Source organism: Myotis daubentonii, chromosome 9 (assembly GCF_963259705.1).
Source record: "Myotis daubentonii chromosome 9, mMyoDau2.1, whole genome shotgun sequence".
Classification (NCBI taxonomy): Eukaryota; Metazoa; Chordata; class Mammalia; order Chiroptera; family Vespertilionidae; genus Myotis; species Myotis daubentonii.
The window spans coordinates 50,917,199-50,933,036 of NC_081848.1; the positions used below are offsets into that span (position 1 = coordinate 50,917,199).

General features: G+C 53.2%; 1 protein-coding gene across 10 annotated transcripts in view; it reads left to right on the forward strand.

Moving 5' to 3' along the window:
• Positions 1–15,838, forward strand: part of MICAL2 (microtubule associated monooxygenase, calponin and LIM domain containing 2) — a 204,388-nt gene that overhangs the window by 109,425 nt on the left and 79,125 nt on the right. For 5 of the 10 annotated variants that reach the window (XR_009454435.1, XM_059708911.1, XM_059708912.1 and 2 more), the window contains exons 16-21: positions 6,070–6,141; positions 9,531–9,680; positions 11,396–11,518; positions 12,642–12,848; positions 13,074–13,175; positions 14,513–14,638. Coding sequence is in view for 9 of the 10 variants with exons in the window: in XM_059708911.1 (XP_059564894.1) it covers positions 6,070–6,141; positions 9,531–9,680; positions 11,396–11,518; positions 12,642–12,848; positions 13,074–13,175; positions 14,513–14,638 (780 nt within the window). In the remaining variant the exon portion in view is untranslated. The remainder of the gene's footprint in view (positions 1–6,069; positions 6,142–9,530; positions 9,681–11,395; positions 11,519–12,641; positions 12,849–13,073; positions 13,176–14,512; positions 14,639–15,838) is intronic. The other 5 variants (XM_059708915.1, XM_059708916.1, XM_059708919.1 and 2 more) reach the window with 3 other exon arrangements.

Consider the following 15,838-nt stretch of genomic DNA (forward strand, 5'->3'; position numbering starts at 1 on the left):
TCTACGGCAGACTTCACCATGCTTCCCTAGAAAATCTAAATACCCCGCAGCTCTTCTGCGAGTTGACTGTGGTGCCACAGGGTGCCTTGGTACCCGGTTTGGGAATGATGGGCCTAAAGAGAAATAATTGTATCTGAGTGATGGCATCTCTGAGAAAGGGATAATACAAGTCGTCTTGCTTATTGTGCTCATTGTACAGATTTTAAAAAGGGGGCCCGGAGGTGTTAGGTGGCAAGTCCTGGCCCAGGGCTCGCCCTGGCTCTGAGCACACAGGGAGCCTCCCTCGCTTGGCAGAGGGTGCAGGCCTCTGCCTGTCTCAGCCTCTCGCAGTTGCTGACAGTCATGCCATGTCCTGCCTCCCCTCCACCCAGGGTGTGGCCTCCCTCCTTTCTCTCAGCTGCTGGAACAGTGGTCACTTTTTCCACTGAGACCTGCGCTCCCTGGAATGTCGCAAGCAGTTGTTGGGCTAGCTGCATAGGATACTCGGCGCTCCCCCACGCCCTGTCTACTGGGAGGGGTGGGTGAGCCAAGTGAGGGCTGGGGAGGAAGGTGCGCAGGTCTGCCAGGGTTTTCAGCAGAGCTCTGTCTGCTCTGCACCCCAGGGCGCCCCATTCAGAAGCTCAGTGTGAGGGCTGCATCGCCACCACATGTCCCGTGAGTGAAAGCTGTCCTCTGGATACCAGCCATAGGCGTGCTCCCGCCAGGCCAGTCATGTTTCCTCTGAAGCCCAAGGACCCCACTCTGGGCTGCCCCATCCAGGCAGCCAACGCAGCCTGTCCACAAGCCCTCTGGGCCAAGCGTTCACCACCTTTCTCCGTTCACCGGTTTCTCCCACCACATAGCCCACAACTGAAACAGCAGAAGGGGCTGGATTGGAGTTTAAACCTTCACTCACCACACCTCTGTTTACAGAGTGACTGAATGGAAAGGGCCTGGCCAGGAGGTGGGAATGGTCAAAAGTCAGCAGTCAGCAAGGCCAGCCAGGCCCCTGACGGCTGCTGGGCCCTCGCTCCATGTTCTGCTGGCTCTGCTAGGAAATGCAGGGGAGCAGGTGTGAACCATGGCTGGGCTCCTCCAGCGTGTGCCGTGGGCTGCCCATGGGAGGGCAAGTTAGTAAGGCCCCTCCCCACCCCTCGCCAGCTGCCAGAGGAGCACTGAACTATGGGAACGCAGCAGCTCACGCACATTCACAACGTGGCATCTTAATCTGAAGAAAGTTCATTGTTTCTCTGTTGAGCCAGTCTTAAAAGCCTCTCTCCCTCCGGTTTTCACTGTTGGTGTTACATTTTTTCTCTCATCCCCAAATCTGCTAATGTTACAGTCTCAGCAAGACGGACCAACATTAGGCAAAATAAGACTTTTCCTCCCCGAGGACCTTGTAAGTTTCCATCCACCCGCCACGAGGTGGTCCCTCGGTGAGTGGGAGCTATGGGGCTGCTCGATGAGCTCTGAGGACCGGCGGGTCCAAGCCTGTGGGAAGAAGAGCCTGAGATTCTCTTTTCCTCTTACTACCCCCGGGGTCTGCTTCTGCAGATCTGCCTCTCATCCCATAAGCATCGAAAGCCTCAGGGCAAGCGAGAGTTCCGGGGGACTCCAGGGCTCTTGTCACCACACACCGCAGGTGACACCTGAACATATGTGGTCTCAGTCCTCGCTCTCCTAGGCCTGCCACATGTGGGTAATGCCTGCATTGACGGCCACTTCAGCCATTACATGCGTCACATGTGACATATGCACGCAGGGGGCCTGATCTTTTCCCCATTCTGAGCCCACTCCTTGGAGGACAGCACAGCACAGAGGCTATCACTTGTCCATGAAAAGCCCATCCCAGAAGCCAGGTTAGTGGCCCCGGGATGCAGATCCTGCTCAGCTGGCTGATTCGGACCCAGGTCCTCCTCCAGCACTGGTCCCCGATAGAGTGGCGTGCACATGACCTGCGGGGGGCCTGAGTCAGCCTCCCAGCGCTCCTCTCCATGAGTCTTCTGCCCAAATACTCTGCAAAGAGCCAGGGGTTGCTAGGGAAGAAAGTGCTTCCTGCCCTGGCCGGTTTTACTCAGTGGTTAGAGCATTGGCTGAAGAGCAGCAGGTTTGATTCCAGTCAAGGGCACGTACCTCAGTTGCAGGCTCAATCCCTGGCCCTGGTTGGGGTAAATGTGGGAGGCAACCAATTGATGTGTCTGTCTCACATCAACGTTTCTCTCTGTCTCCGCCACCCGCCCCCCCCCCCCCCCCCGGCCCTTTCCTTCCACTCTCTCTAAAGAATCAATGGAAAAAATATCCTCTGGTGAGGATTAACAAAAAAAAATTTTTTTTAATGTGCTTCCTCCTTCCATCTATTCAACACACCTTCACTGATGCCTAGTTTATGTTGAGCTCTCCCCTTGGAGCTGGGGTAGAGCAGTGAACAAGACAGGCAGGACCCTGACCAGGGGAGCTCGCCTTCTAGAGGGGATCCCGCAGTTCCTCTCACTCTCCTTCCCCAGCTCCTCTCCCAGAACCTCCCGCCCAGCAGCCAAAGCTCCCGGCGAGCTGCCTAGTAGTTCTCAGTTGAGAGATTGAAGAAGGTTCGGGAGAGTCCAGAGAACCAGGTCCCGATGCTGCCCCCCCCCACACACACACACACCCCACTCTCCTCCTCCTCCTGCCCTCTGTGCACCCACAGCCGGAGGTTCTGAGCTGGTTGCAGCATGGCAGTGCACGTTGAGGCCAGGCAGACACGGCTTTAGGTCTGCTGGGGATTCACGTGCTTACACCTCTCAGGAAGTTCCTGGGCTTGTCCGCAAGAAGATCATAATAACGAGCATTGCATTGCTGTGAAGACACCGCCAACAAATGCGCGCTGCAGGTCTGACACAGTCTTCGGCACAGGGAAGGGGCTCCGTAAGTGACAGGCCATGCCCTTTGCAAGTACTGATTAAGTAAAGATGCTCGTCTTCTGAACAGATGAGTGACACTAGTTGGACTGAACCGTGCGTTCGGTACTGCAACCATGGGCGATGCAGCACTTAGAGCATCGGGAACAGTTTCCTGTGTATCACGTTCGCCCCTCCCGGCGCCTTCTAAGGGAGGCGGGGAATGTGTCCTCATCCCAGCGAGATGCGGAAACTTGGATGTAGGGAGGTTAAATTGCCAAGCCATGTAGGTGGTGGATGTCAAAGTCAGAATTAGAATTCTAATGTCTGCTAACTAGCATTAACCTCAGTGACAGCGTCTAACACACAGCACTTCATGTTGTAAGAAATGTTTTACATAAATGACTTTATTGATCCTTACACCAGTTATGACAGTGTACTATCCTATAGTGAGGAAACTGAAGTCAGAGAGGTTAGGTGATTCCTCTAAGGTCACACAGCCAGGAAGTAATTCATGTCAGAACTCGAACCCATGTTTCCTTTCTACGCTGCCGTTGAAGAAGAACAGACTCTCTTGGCAGTGTCACTGGCCATCTTTCTAAATCTCATGGCAACCACCCTTCTTAACCAGGTCATCTGCCTGCAATGGCCAGTCTCTCTTCCTGTGGCCCAGATCTGAATTTCTCCACAATTAGGTTATACTGGCTAACTAAATACAAAGCTTGTTTACTTTGGGCTAAATTCACATTAAGTCAGGCAATATGGGAACAGTGTGATTTTGTGCTGATCAAATAAATGATCAGATTGGGAGATATATGCCTAATTTTTTTTTTTTTTTAGTGGAGATACCAATTAGTTTAGTAAATGATTTTTGGTGTGCAGAATCTTACAAGTCACTAGGACATCATGACTTAAAAAAAAAGTTCAGGTGAAAGGGATGGAAAATATTAATAGAAAAAGAAAGTGAGTTACTGGTTTATTCTCACATTCTGTCTGGCTGGCACAATAAGTATTTTCTTTCTCCTTGCAACCCAATTCTTTGTAGAATAAAATAGAGCCCAAGGAGATGGGGGTGCTGGGGCAACGTTAGTTCCCAAATAGAGATATACAGTTAAGAAAAAAAATACATAAACGTCTAGGTTTGCGTTCTCTCCACCGTTCAGTTTTAACCTGGCTCTTCACTGCTCACCTCTCCACACAGACCACGGTTTACTGTCCCGTGGCTCAGGCTGAAGCAGAGGAGCTGTGGCTGCTGCTGCACACACTTCCCCCAGAGGTGCTTTCTGTGGGCCTGCAGCTAAGCCTGGCCTTGGACTTAGACAGGCTCTGGTTGTTGGAACAGTCACACCCACGGCTATTGAATGCAAAAGAGAGAATAACGTGTGTTGTTCTTTGAGGGAAAAGCCAAGTCTTCGTTTAAGGTGGAAACAAACAAACAAACAAACAAGAAACAGTGGGAAACCCGAAGGCGCTGCGCCGCGTGTTCCTGCGGGTGGGCAGGACACCTCATGCTTCCACGGGCTGCAGTCCCAGGCCAGCGAGGCCTTCACGGGCTGCGGAGCTTGGGCCGGACAGCCTGTGCCGCTAAGACCCAACGCTGTTGCAAATAGGTCATCTGTTTCTCTTGGTGTTTGCCCAAGCGTTGGGCCTGAAATAATTTCCAGTCACAGAATAATGAGTTACTGGGAGCTGAGGAGAATGTGGGAGGGACGGCCGGGCCCTTTGATCTGTCCGGGTTTTTGTTTTTTGTTTTTGTTTTTTTGATGCCTGGGTCAAATTTTTAAACAAATATTAATGACTAAGCTCCGGTTGATCTCGTCTTTGAAAATATTAAAGGTCCTGGTAAATACGGGGAGGGGTCAGGGGTCGGGGGAGTGTAAGAACTCGGGAAGCAGGTGCTTTCTGTTGGAAGCCAGTGAGCACACAGCAGACCGTGCTAGGGACTCCAGTGGTAGTATTAGTGCTGTTGCTATTGTGTGGTATATTAGCATCTATTGTAATAACAACCGAAAGTATTAGTGTTGTTCCAGAACAACTGGGAGGTAAAAGAATCCTCTTGTGATTGGGCCAGTTTAGGGTGTGTAGGGATGATGGGGTGGTACCCCTGGGTTGGAGGGGAGAGAGTGGCCAGCCACCCTGGCTGCTGCATCCCAAGTGGAACCAAGGCCGGGATTTGATTTGGGCCTGCTGTGGAGGGCCCGCTGAGGGCGAGGAGGCTCGCCGTAGGAGGGAGATATAGATGTGGGGTGATTCCATGGTCCTCAGGGGGCTGGCCATTTGGAGAAGGCCCCAGCTAGAGACTGTGGTAGAGAGGTAGGTTTAACTTCATTGTCAAGAATGGACTCATCCTGCAGTGTTCAGGGGAAGAACTAAGTCAGCCCTCACACCCAGCCCAGCCCAGCCCATCGCAGCAGCACAGCCTGTGCAGTTCCACTCATTCCTTTGAGGCTCCAGCCTGACAGCGGGTGCCCGTGGGTGGTCCTCGCGGAGGTGATGTGATGGGCTCGGGTAGTGCGCGTTTCTCTGGGTGTCTCTGGGTGTAGGTGTCCAGATTCGGGCAGCAGAAATAGGCTGCAAAAGGCTATTGGTAGGGCAGCCACGTAATTTATTGTCTAAACCAGGATGCTTTTGAGGGTGAAAGGAGGCACTATAACGATGCCGGGGACAAAAAGCGATGAATCACACAGTCCTGGGCACACTGGCTGTACACTCACCGTAGGGTTCAAAGTCTGGTGCTCCTTTGAAGTTAAACTATCTCGCACTGGTAGCTGGGGTGGTGTCCGAGTGGCCGTCACATCCCTGGGCAGCTGCTCTGAGCCCGAGAAGCCTGCCCTTGAGGTGAGCCAGTGCCAGCCCCTTGTCAGAGGTGGTCTCATAGGTAGCACCGGAGGTTTTCAGCAGGCCTGGAGGCCACTGCCTGAGACCGAGGTCGCATTCACCGTGGAGACGATCCCTGCCCTGTCACAGGGAGTCTGTGTTTTGGGATGTTTCAGCTGGATTTGGGGATGTGATTCCCACCCCTTCTGACAGAAACTGGCTCCCCAGATGGAGCAAGGACCCATCCCCTGAGCCCGAACAGAGCTCTGGGTGCAGGGTGGGGTATGTCCGTCTATCTCCTGGGCAGGCAGGGCGGCGGGCCCAGTGCTGGCTCAGGGCTGTCAGTGGATCCGAGGTCCTTGATGGTCCTGAGCTCACGGTGGTCTCTTGGCCTTTGCAGGTGGACAACCAAACGGAGGAGAATAACGACATGAACAAACGGAGGCGGAGAGGCTTCAACAGCCTGCACGAGGTTCGTGTGCACAGCGTCGGTTTTAACAGAGGCCCGTGGCCTGACAGCCGGTGGCCACAGGCCCGGCCGCCCTGGCCCTCCTTGCTCTCCTCTCTCTGGAGCTGCTCAGTCCCAGGCTTGACTTGGTGGAAAAACAGTCGGGTTCTGGTCCTCACTCCACTGCTTACTAGCAATGTGACCTTGAGAAACAGAGCCAGCCAGGGTGGGGCTCACGTCTGTAAAATACAAATGATACATTTGAAATGTATGAAACCTGGCAGGATTTTTAAAGATTATGTAAGATGTTATGCAACATGCGGGGCCTGACCTATGGCACCTATGCTGATCAATATGTAATCACTATCAAAAGTGAGCAGTGAAGAGGCACCAGCTGTCCGGCTTTTCTCTAGTCATTGTTTCTACCTTTCGTGCTTTCTGCACTTGAGTCTTAAAGGCCAATGTCCCAGTGCCCACAAGTGCCACCTTCTGGTGACAGGAGAACATTACAGGCTCCTTTGTCAAAACCAGGCACCAGTCTCTCTCCTGCTACTGAAAAATTGATCAGCAGAAAAAGAGGGTATCAGTTCCACTTCCCCAGGCAGCTCTTTAAAGAGACCTGAGATATGCCTTCACTTGAAAAGGCCGTCCCAGTCCCCGCAAAGCAAGCCCAGGTGCTGTCAGTGAACTGCGGGAGGCCAGCGCTAGCCAGCCTGACGGCCGATGCCACGGTTATGACACAGAGGCACGTGGGTCGTTTGTATAACACATTATACCCGGGTTATAGGGCTTAGAAAAGACTTCCATCTGAAATGTGTATTTTTATGACATTGTGTTCATGTCTGTGACTTGCTTCATGGGGAAGCCTTGACCGGGATCAGCACCCTGGTCCTCACAGCTGAACTTTGTAATGAATAGAGCCACCAGGCCCGCCATGGGGAAGAGGGCGCTGCCTATGGCTCAGCCCGTTTTCTGGGACGCTCGAAGGGAAGCGCTGATAAAGCCTGCAGTTCCATTCATGTCTTAAAATGTGCTCAAACACGTATTATCCACTGAGTTCAAATCACCCTTGTCCAAACCCTTATAGGATTTCTTTGGGGGAATCCCTTCAAGAACTGCTTCCTCATCTCTCGGTGCTGCTGTGAGCCAGAGCCAGCGAACCGGGAGATGATGGAGAGGAGGAAGCAGAGGCTGAGTGGCCGGAGGAGAGATGTCTGTTTCCCCGGTCACGGTGCTGGCTCTCGCCTGTGTGCCTGGGTTTGCTCTGGCCTCCACCTAAGGAGCGTCCCTTGCACGCACTCTGTCTCGGGTGGGAGTCTGCTCCTGCCTCTCACACGGGCCTTATTTGAGGGGCCGTTTGTGCTCTCTCTGTTGGCGGCAGCACAGGAGTGGAGTGTGGAAAGAAATCGGTTGCACCTGTCCCTTCTGAGATGGCTCTGGGCTGTTTTCTGAGCCAACCTTTTTTTGCTTCCAAGTCAAATTTACCCAAACCATAATTCTTTCTCAGTTCTAAGTGTGGCCCAGAACCGACAGTGTCAGCATCACCTGGCAGCTGGTTACAAATGCAGAGTCTCATGGCCCACCCCGGACCAACTGAGCCCAAACCTGCTTTTGAAGGAGCCCCTGGTGATTCACGTCTGGGAAGTGCTGTCGGCAGGACCCACTGTCCCAGTGACGTTGGCCTTGTACAAACAGTGACCTCCCCGGTGAACTTGCCCGCTCTGCACTCCAGGCTGGGTGGCTGTGCAGCCACACTTCCCACTTTGAAGTGGGGAGTGACTCCGGTTGGTGTTTGTCCAGCACTTCAGGGTGGCTACACAGACAAGGTTTCCCACGGGGCTGCGGCTCTTAGGGGTCTGTTAGAAAAACAACAGACTGTGGCTTGCTGCTTCCCCGGAATCTCTTTATTGTCCTGAGAATGTCTGCCCCAGAGATTTGTTGTCTCCTGGGGAAGCAGACTGCCCACTGGACACACCAGTGCCATTTTCACCCCAAGGCCTATGGGAGCAGAGCCTATGGGAAGGGGAGACGGACATTCCATGAACACTGGTGATTTTCCATGTTTCATTTGTAGCAGATGAGCTAAAGAAGCCTTACATGGAACTCCATTTTAAAAATATGTCTATTCAGAGAGGAAGGGAGAGGGAGAGGGAGAGAAAGAGAAACATCAATGATGAGAAAGGATCACTGATCAGCTGCCTCCTGCAAGCCCCCCACTGGGGATAGAGCCTGAAACCCGGGCATGTGCCCTGACCAGGAATCGAACCATGACCTTCTGGTTCATAGGTTGATGCTCAACCACTGAGCCACGCCTGTTGGGCTGGAACTCCATTTCATAAAATAACGTAATCAAAAGGTCACAGCCCACGTCTCACCCGTCATTAGTCACGTTGGTATCATGTACCCTGGTATAAAGCACCGAGAGGAGCCCTTCACCTCCGGCATCCTTCTCCAAAATCCATAACCCGGCCTAACCATTAGGAAGATCAGAGCACCCGGATTAAGGGACTTTGCACACAGAGCTGACCCATCCCCTTTGAAACGGTCAAAGTCGTAAAAGACAAAGACAGACGGAGAAACTGTACAGAGGGGAGAGAACTAAGGAGAAATCATGACTTAATTCAATGTAGGATCCTGGATTGTATCCTGGAACCAAACAAGGAAGCGTGTGGAAAAACTGGCGTAGTCCAAATCGAGTCTGTAGTTCATGGCAGCACGCCGGGGTGGATTCCTTCGTTATGGTGACAGTATCGGGATTGCTCCCAATGTTACCATTACAAGCAGCTGGGTGAAGGCTATGCAGGAACCATCTGTGCTATCTTTGTCATTTTTCCATAAATCCAAAATTATTTCACAATTAAACATTGTTTTTAAATGGTAGCACCAAGAGAGCGCTGTAGGTTGGAGTTGGGAATGGGTGCTGAGGAGGAAGGAGGAAGATGCCCAAAGCCTGTGCCTGATGGGCACCCTTCTTGCTCCCTACACACACACACACACACACACACACACACACACACACACACACGCTGTTCACCTCTTGGCAGCCACAGGATGTATTTTGAAAATGATTTTGCTCGCCGCTTCATTATTATATTTAATATTTGTGTGTGTGTGTGACAACCATGTGAAATGGGTAATGCTCCCATTTTACAGATGCAGAAACTTTAGGGAAGTTCATTGCCAAGGTCACTGGGCTGGGAAGTGAAAGAGTCAGGATGCAAACCCTAACTCTCGGGCTCCCAAGCTTGGCTGTGCCCGTCCTTGGGCATCGCCTGCTGCTTCTGCCTCACTTCCTGAGCTCACGGAGGGTCTCCTTCTTCCGGAAATTAGTCCCCTATCCTCAGCCCCAGGCCCCCTCCCTGCTATCTGGGTTCTGGGACCCCACCACCAATGCACTGATTTGGACTTTGCAGCGGCCAGCCTTTTCCAGCCGGAGTTTGGGCTCCAGTCAAGAGGGCAGCGTCAGTAAAGAAGGTGGAAATCAGAACAAAGTCAAGTCCATGGCAAGTCAGCTGCTGGCCAAGTTCGAGGAGAGCTCTCGGAACCCTTCGCTCATGAAGCAGGTGAGTCCCATCACTTGCGCACTGGACCGGCCTTCTCGGTGACCAGAACTGAGAAGCCGGCAGAAAGGTTCCGGCTACGGATGGGTTTCAGGTGAGCCAGCCACGCCTGGCTCAAGCGAGCCTTCTTCTAGACCAGGAGTCAGCAGAATTTTCTAAAAGGGCCAGGTAGCCAATACTTTAGGCGTCAGGGGCCATCTGATCTCTCTGCAGCTACTCAACTCTGCCATTGTCCCATGGAAGCAGCCGTAGACAATACCTCAACAAATGTGCATGCATGTGTTCCAATAAACCTTTATTTACAAAACAGGCTGCAGGCCCGATTTGGCCAGAGGCCCGCAGTTTGCCACGCCTGTTGTGCATGAGAGAAGAATCCTATCCCTAGTTTGGTTTTACTTTGCAACATAACTTGGTTCGCAGCCACTGATGAGATGTACAGGTGGGAGGAAGCGTTAGAGCAGCGGTTCTCAACCTGTGGGCCGCAACCCCTTTGGGGATCGAATGACCCTTTCACGGGGGTCGCCTAAGACCATCGGAAAACACATATATAATTACATATTGTTTTTGTGATTAATCACTATGCTTTAATTACGTTCAATTTGTAACAATGAAAATACATCCTGCATATCAGATATTTACATTATGATTCATAACAGTAGCAAAATTACAGTTATGAAGTAGCAACGAGAATAATTTTATGGTTGGGGGTCACCACAACATGAGGAACTGTATTAAAGGGTCGCAGCATTAGGAAGGTTGAGAACCACTGCTTTAGAGTGTTGGCTGCCTGGGAGAGCACCAAGTCCTTGGTGAGAAGACCCACCTAACCAAGGGGAAACTGAGTCACGGGTCTTAGCTCCCTGTGGGCCTGCAGCAATGGGGACCGACTTCCCAAGTGTTGTGGTGCCTCTCCCTACTCCCTCTGGTCAGGTTGGCAAGGCTGAGTGTCTGACCAGGGACTCTGGCTTGGGGTCTGCACTGCATGGCTCAGTTCGCTCCCCCAAAGACCTCTGGGAGGCCACTGCCACATCACCAAAGCTTGGGGGGTGGTCTTTCTTTGGAGAATACCTGTCCCATGACAGATGAGGCTCCTCTCAGGAGGAGGGCAGACGCTAGGTTAATTCAGCTTTTAGGTGATCATAGAGGTCCCGCTGGCCTTGAGGTGGACCATGCTCCTCCAGACAGACCTTCCCAGGAAGCAGGCGTTCATAGAAGGGGGTCATGTCCTGAGACTTCCTACTCTAACGTTTTGTCTCAGTTGCCCCTCTGCAGGCTGGGTCCCTCGCAGCCCCCAGTGTTGCTGGAGCTTCTCCCATCAGCTCCCTTCCCCTGGTAGGCGGGAAGCTCTTCCATTTCCAGGAGACTCTGGGGCCGGCCACCCCAGCCTGGCATGGGCTCTGGCAGGGCCTGTCCAGTGTCCGGGTCTGAGCCAACAGCAAGGCCTCCCTGAATTCACACCTTGTCCCTGAGGAGGGGACTCCGGGACTTGCTGTCCACCTGCGCAGAGAGCCAGGGCTCCGATTTCCTGAGGGGGGGGGGGGGGGCCTCGCCGGACCTCAGCCCAGGGCACGCTCGCTCTCCCTGTACCTGAAAACTCTCGCTCCCTTCCTCCCTTCCTCCCTTCCTCCCTTCCTCCCTTCCTGTCCTCTCAGTCTGACTCGGCCTTTTCTTTCGTGTTTCCTGCGGCTGCTATCTTGGACTCCCCGTCCTCCTCCCAGGAACGCCATGTCTCGGGGGTAGGTAAGCCTGTCCTTCGCTCGTCCTCTGACCCTCCTGCTCACTCATGTTGTCTCCAGCCGGAAGAGCTCACAGCCAGCCCACCGCCTCCTCTGAAAAGGCAGGTAGGGCTCCTTCCAGTGGATGGGGTCTTGGTGAAGCCAGAGGGACCCCTGATGCAGAGGGGTGGGCTCAGTCGGCCTCTGCGTGCCCAAGTAGGGCTGATCATAGGTTTCTCTGGGAAGGCAGACACAACATGCGGTCCTTCAGCCAGTCGGGGGTATCGGCTGACAACCACGGTGCTTCTGGTGCTCTGACTGGGAACACAGACCGCACCACCTGGTCTGTGATCTGTTTTGTCGGCTGCCCCAGAACACAGCGTTAGCTGCAGACCACATACATAGGCTGACGTGTAAAGGGATGAGAAAGTGGCAGCGATGGTGGAATGGGCGTAGGTGGCCGCTTGGCTGCACGCCCTGAAGGGGGAAGGCTGGGGTGTGGCTCAGGCCTCCTGGCGCCCGAGGAGACAAGGCCCCGCGTGGTGTGCAGGCGCAGCGGCAGCCGGGCACTGTGGCTTTCCCCGGCCAGCATCTCTGGGTTTGGAATTTGCACACACTCACTCTTTTGACCACAGCATTCAGAGATGGCTGGTCAGCATGAGACATGTGTGTTGCTTCTGGGCAGTGGAGGCTGAATGAGGTCAGTGGGGGTATGAAGCAGCGATGTCGTCTTAGTGTATAAGAATTACCTAAAGAACCATTTTTTTTTTCAATTAAAAAAAATGGGTACTTAAAAATACCAATATCTGGTGCCCATCCCAAGACCAATTAAATTAGAACCAATGAAGGTCAGGCCCAGTCTTGGGTAGTTTGTTAAAGGGCCCCGGTGGCTGTGGTGTGCGTCTAGGATTGAGAACATGGGTGGTACAGGTTTTGATTCAGTGGGTCTGGAAGGAGGCCCAATAATCATGTTAAGGAGGATGTCAGATTTATATAATGTTATTAACCAATGTTGCCTCAATAAATTAAGTTAAAAAGGAAATGTAAAAAAATAACAATAAAGAAAGAAAAGGAGAGGTCAGGTGATTCTGATGCAGATGGTAGACCATCAGCACCTGAGGTTAGTTTGGAATCTTACTCAAGGTGACACCTGGTGCGCCCTGGGCCCCTGGTCCTCCTGGGGGTCCTCATGTTGGGGGCGATGCAAGGGCCCTAGTAGGGAAGGAAGCTTGATTTGTCTTCTCTCCAGCTCCCCTCCGTGGTTGTGACGGGGCATGTGCTCCGAGAGATAAACCAAGTGTCCGCCGGTGGCGAGTGCCCGAGCCGGCCCCGCAGAACCCGAGCCCAGTCTGATCTGCAGCTGGGGGGGCGCGAAGAAAACCCTGCCTGCCAGGGGGCGCTGGCCCTGTCGGGGGTGCTGCGGCGGCTGCAGCTAGTGGAGGAGAAGATTCTCCAGGTGAAAGCCTTGCCCTGGGCCCTGCCTCTTCCCTGGTCCGGGGTGCCCTCCGTTCCCCTTCTTCCTCCGCCTGCCCAGGGTGGGTTCCTTCTCTGCCTGTTCATGCCCTGTCCCCCGTCCTGTGTGTGGGGAGTGAGACAAGCCTGCCTGACTGCCCCCCACACCCCACAATCCCAGGCTCTGTCACTCTCTCTTTTTCTTTCTCCTTTCTCGCCTTGGCTGCAGAAGAGGGCTCAGAACTTGGCCAACAGGGAATTTCACCAAAAGAACATTAAGGAGAAGGCGGCTCACCTGGCCTCCATGTTCGGCCATGGGGACTTCCCGCAGGTAAACGGGGTTCAGAGCCCCAGGAGCCCGTGAGGCGGCCGCGACTCAGCCTCTGGAGCTCCGTGTCCTCCTTCCCACTGCTTTTATAGCAGGAGGCACGATTCATCTGTCAAGCCACTAAAGAGTTCAAGGTGCTGTCTTAAAAAGATGCAAATAAGAACACTCAAAATAGGTAGATAAGTCAGAACAAAGGGGAAACCAAGAGAGAAAAGTGAGCTCCGATCAAAGGCGAACGTTACTGAACAGAAACTCGGGCTGTTAGACACAAAGAGGAAAAGCTGCTCAGTTGCAAGAATTACACGGCAGCGCCTTTAAGGTGAAAGCAGCCCAGTTGCTCATGATGTTTGGGGGCCTGATGAGAATCTCCCCGTGGCCTTGATCGGGGAAACACTGAGGAAGAGGTCAGCCCCACGCCTTGACCTGCACTCTGCTCCCCCAAAAGGCAGCGCGGAGCCCAGGAGAATGGCTTTGCCTTAGAATACACAGCACAGCCCCCGCGAGCCAGGAGCTTATTTAGAAACTTGCAGAAAAGAAGAGCGTGTGCAGGCAAGGAGATGAAAGAATTGATATGAGGTCCCACAGCGCCTGTATGTGCCAGGTGCTCTCTTGCAGCAAACCTGGTCTCTAGAACATTCCTGTCCGCTGCTCTCACTCAGTCTCCTCCAGACCTGAGTCCTCTGCTATTCGGCAGAGTCACTGGCCTGGGAAGGAGGCTTTGCATTTATTTAGCTCAGTGGTTCTCAACCTTCCGGCCCTTTAAATGCAGTTCCTCGTGTTGTGACCCAACCATAAAATTATTCTCGTTGCTACTTCATAACTGTAATGTTGCTACTGTTATGAATCGTCATGTAAATATCTGATCTGCAGGATGGTCTTAGGCGACCCCTGTGAAAGGGTCGTTCGACCGCCAAAGGGGTCGCGACCCACAGGTTGAGGACCGCTGATTTAGCTCATGTTTAGGTGGCACAGGTGTCGGCAGCTGCAGAGGCCATCTGCCCCGAAGTAGCCCAGGATTCTCCTTCCCTAAGCTTGCACCTGCCACTTTAGACCAAGTCCTCAGGACTTCGCTGGTGTCTGTGGCAGACACAGGCAGCATCAGGATGGACCTGCTCCAGCTGGTACAGTGTGACAAGGGAGTTGGAGCAGTTGGAGCAGAAATGTAGCCAGGAGCCAGACAGCCCTGCTGGGCTCCAAAGACAGAGGCCTCCGCTTGGTCCCGAGAGGCGGGCCTGGATGTCCCTTCCCCTCCTCGCATGCGCAGGCAGGGGCTGCACGCAGGCGCGCATACTGGGCCTTCTCTGGGGATAATCACTTTCCTCTGTTTCTGTTCTGTGCAGAATAAACTACTCTCTAAAGGCCTGTCTCCTACTCAGCCTCCGTCTTCTCCCTCCTGCCTTCCATCTCCTGATCCAGCTGCCGCTTCCTCTCCATCGGCTGTTGACTCTGTTTCTCCTGCCAGAAAGGTAGTTGTCCCAAACAATTAGCTCCCCTCACTCCCTGCATGTTCCAAGATGCCTGCTCTGCTCGGCCCGCACAGCCAGCTGAGCTCGGTCTGGCTGAGGTGGAAATCTGCAAGGTACTTTCCAACGGTCCCGAGTTTGGTTCTGGTTTTGTGTTGGACCCAGCACCAGAGCAGAAACAGGCAGCCCTCAAAAGCTCTTCTAGCACCGCTTATTCGTCCAGCGAGCTTTAGCCGGACACACACCGTATGCCAGCCACTGTGTCAGGTGCTGAGGAAATGAACAGGAGGTTTCTCTTACTACAGTTTAGATGGCAAAACGGCACATCAGCCTAGAAATAAGTAACTCTTTGCCATATGAAATCGCTGCTATTTGGCTATTTTTGACCTAACAAAATGGCAGTTTTATGTGGTGAACCTAATATAATACTAATCATTAATTCTGTGAGAGGCAGAAAGGGCAAGGTTGCAGGAACTCAGAGGGGAGAGGCCTGGCAGGACTCGCAGGAGGGAGCATGGGGCTGAGTGTTGAGGGTTATAAGGAGGATTTGCTGAGAGAAGCGAGGGGAGGGCGTTTTAGGAAGGGCTGGGCATGTGCCACGGCAGGCAGACAGGACTTCATGGATGGAGGGTCAGGATTCTGGTGAGACTTGGACTTGGGGATAGAAGTATTCTTAGGGGTGCAGAGAGTGAGTATGAAAGCGAGCCCACTCTTCTCGCATTAAGGAATTGCATTGGGTCCTCTTCCAAAGAGCCACTGAAGGCTCTTCTTCATGTTCTAGAACCTAGAAGGTAGCAGTGCAGAGGTTGGCTTGGAGGGAGGGAGAAGGAGGTGGGGAGCTACCTCCGTTTAAATTGATCATGAAATGCACCGTGAGCAACTGTTAAATGTGGGCTCTGGGCACTTTTCGTGTTTCCCTTTGTCCTCCTGATACCTAATACGCCGAGAACACGCCCAGGCTGGGAGGGAGAGGGCAGCCTCCGGAGAAGCGTGGCCGTGGAATGGATGAGCCTGGAAACGGGCACGAGGCCACTCCTTTAGCCGTAGCGCATGGCAGTGGCCTTGGAGTCTCTTCCCCACAGACCGTGCTCCTCTGAACACATCCAGTCTGTCTAGCAGTCGCCTGCGCTGAGCTCGGCCGGCGGGGCTAACTGTCCCCATCAGAGTTCCTACTCATTTGCCTCTAGCTGTTAGCTGATGCAC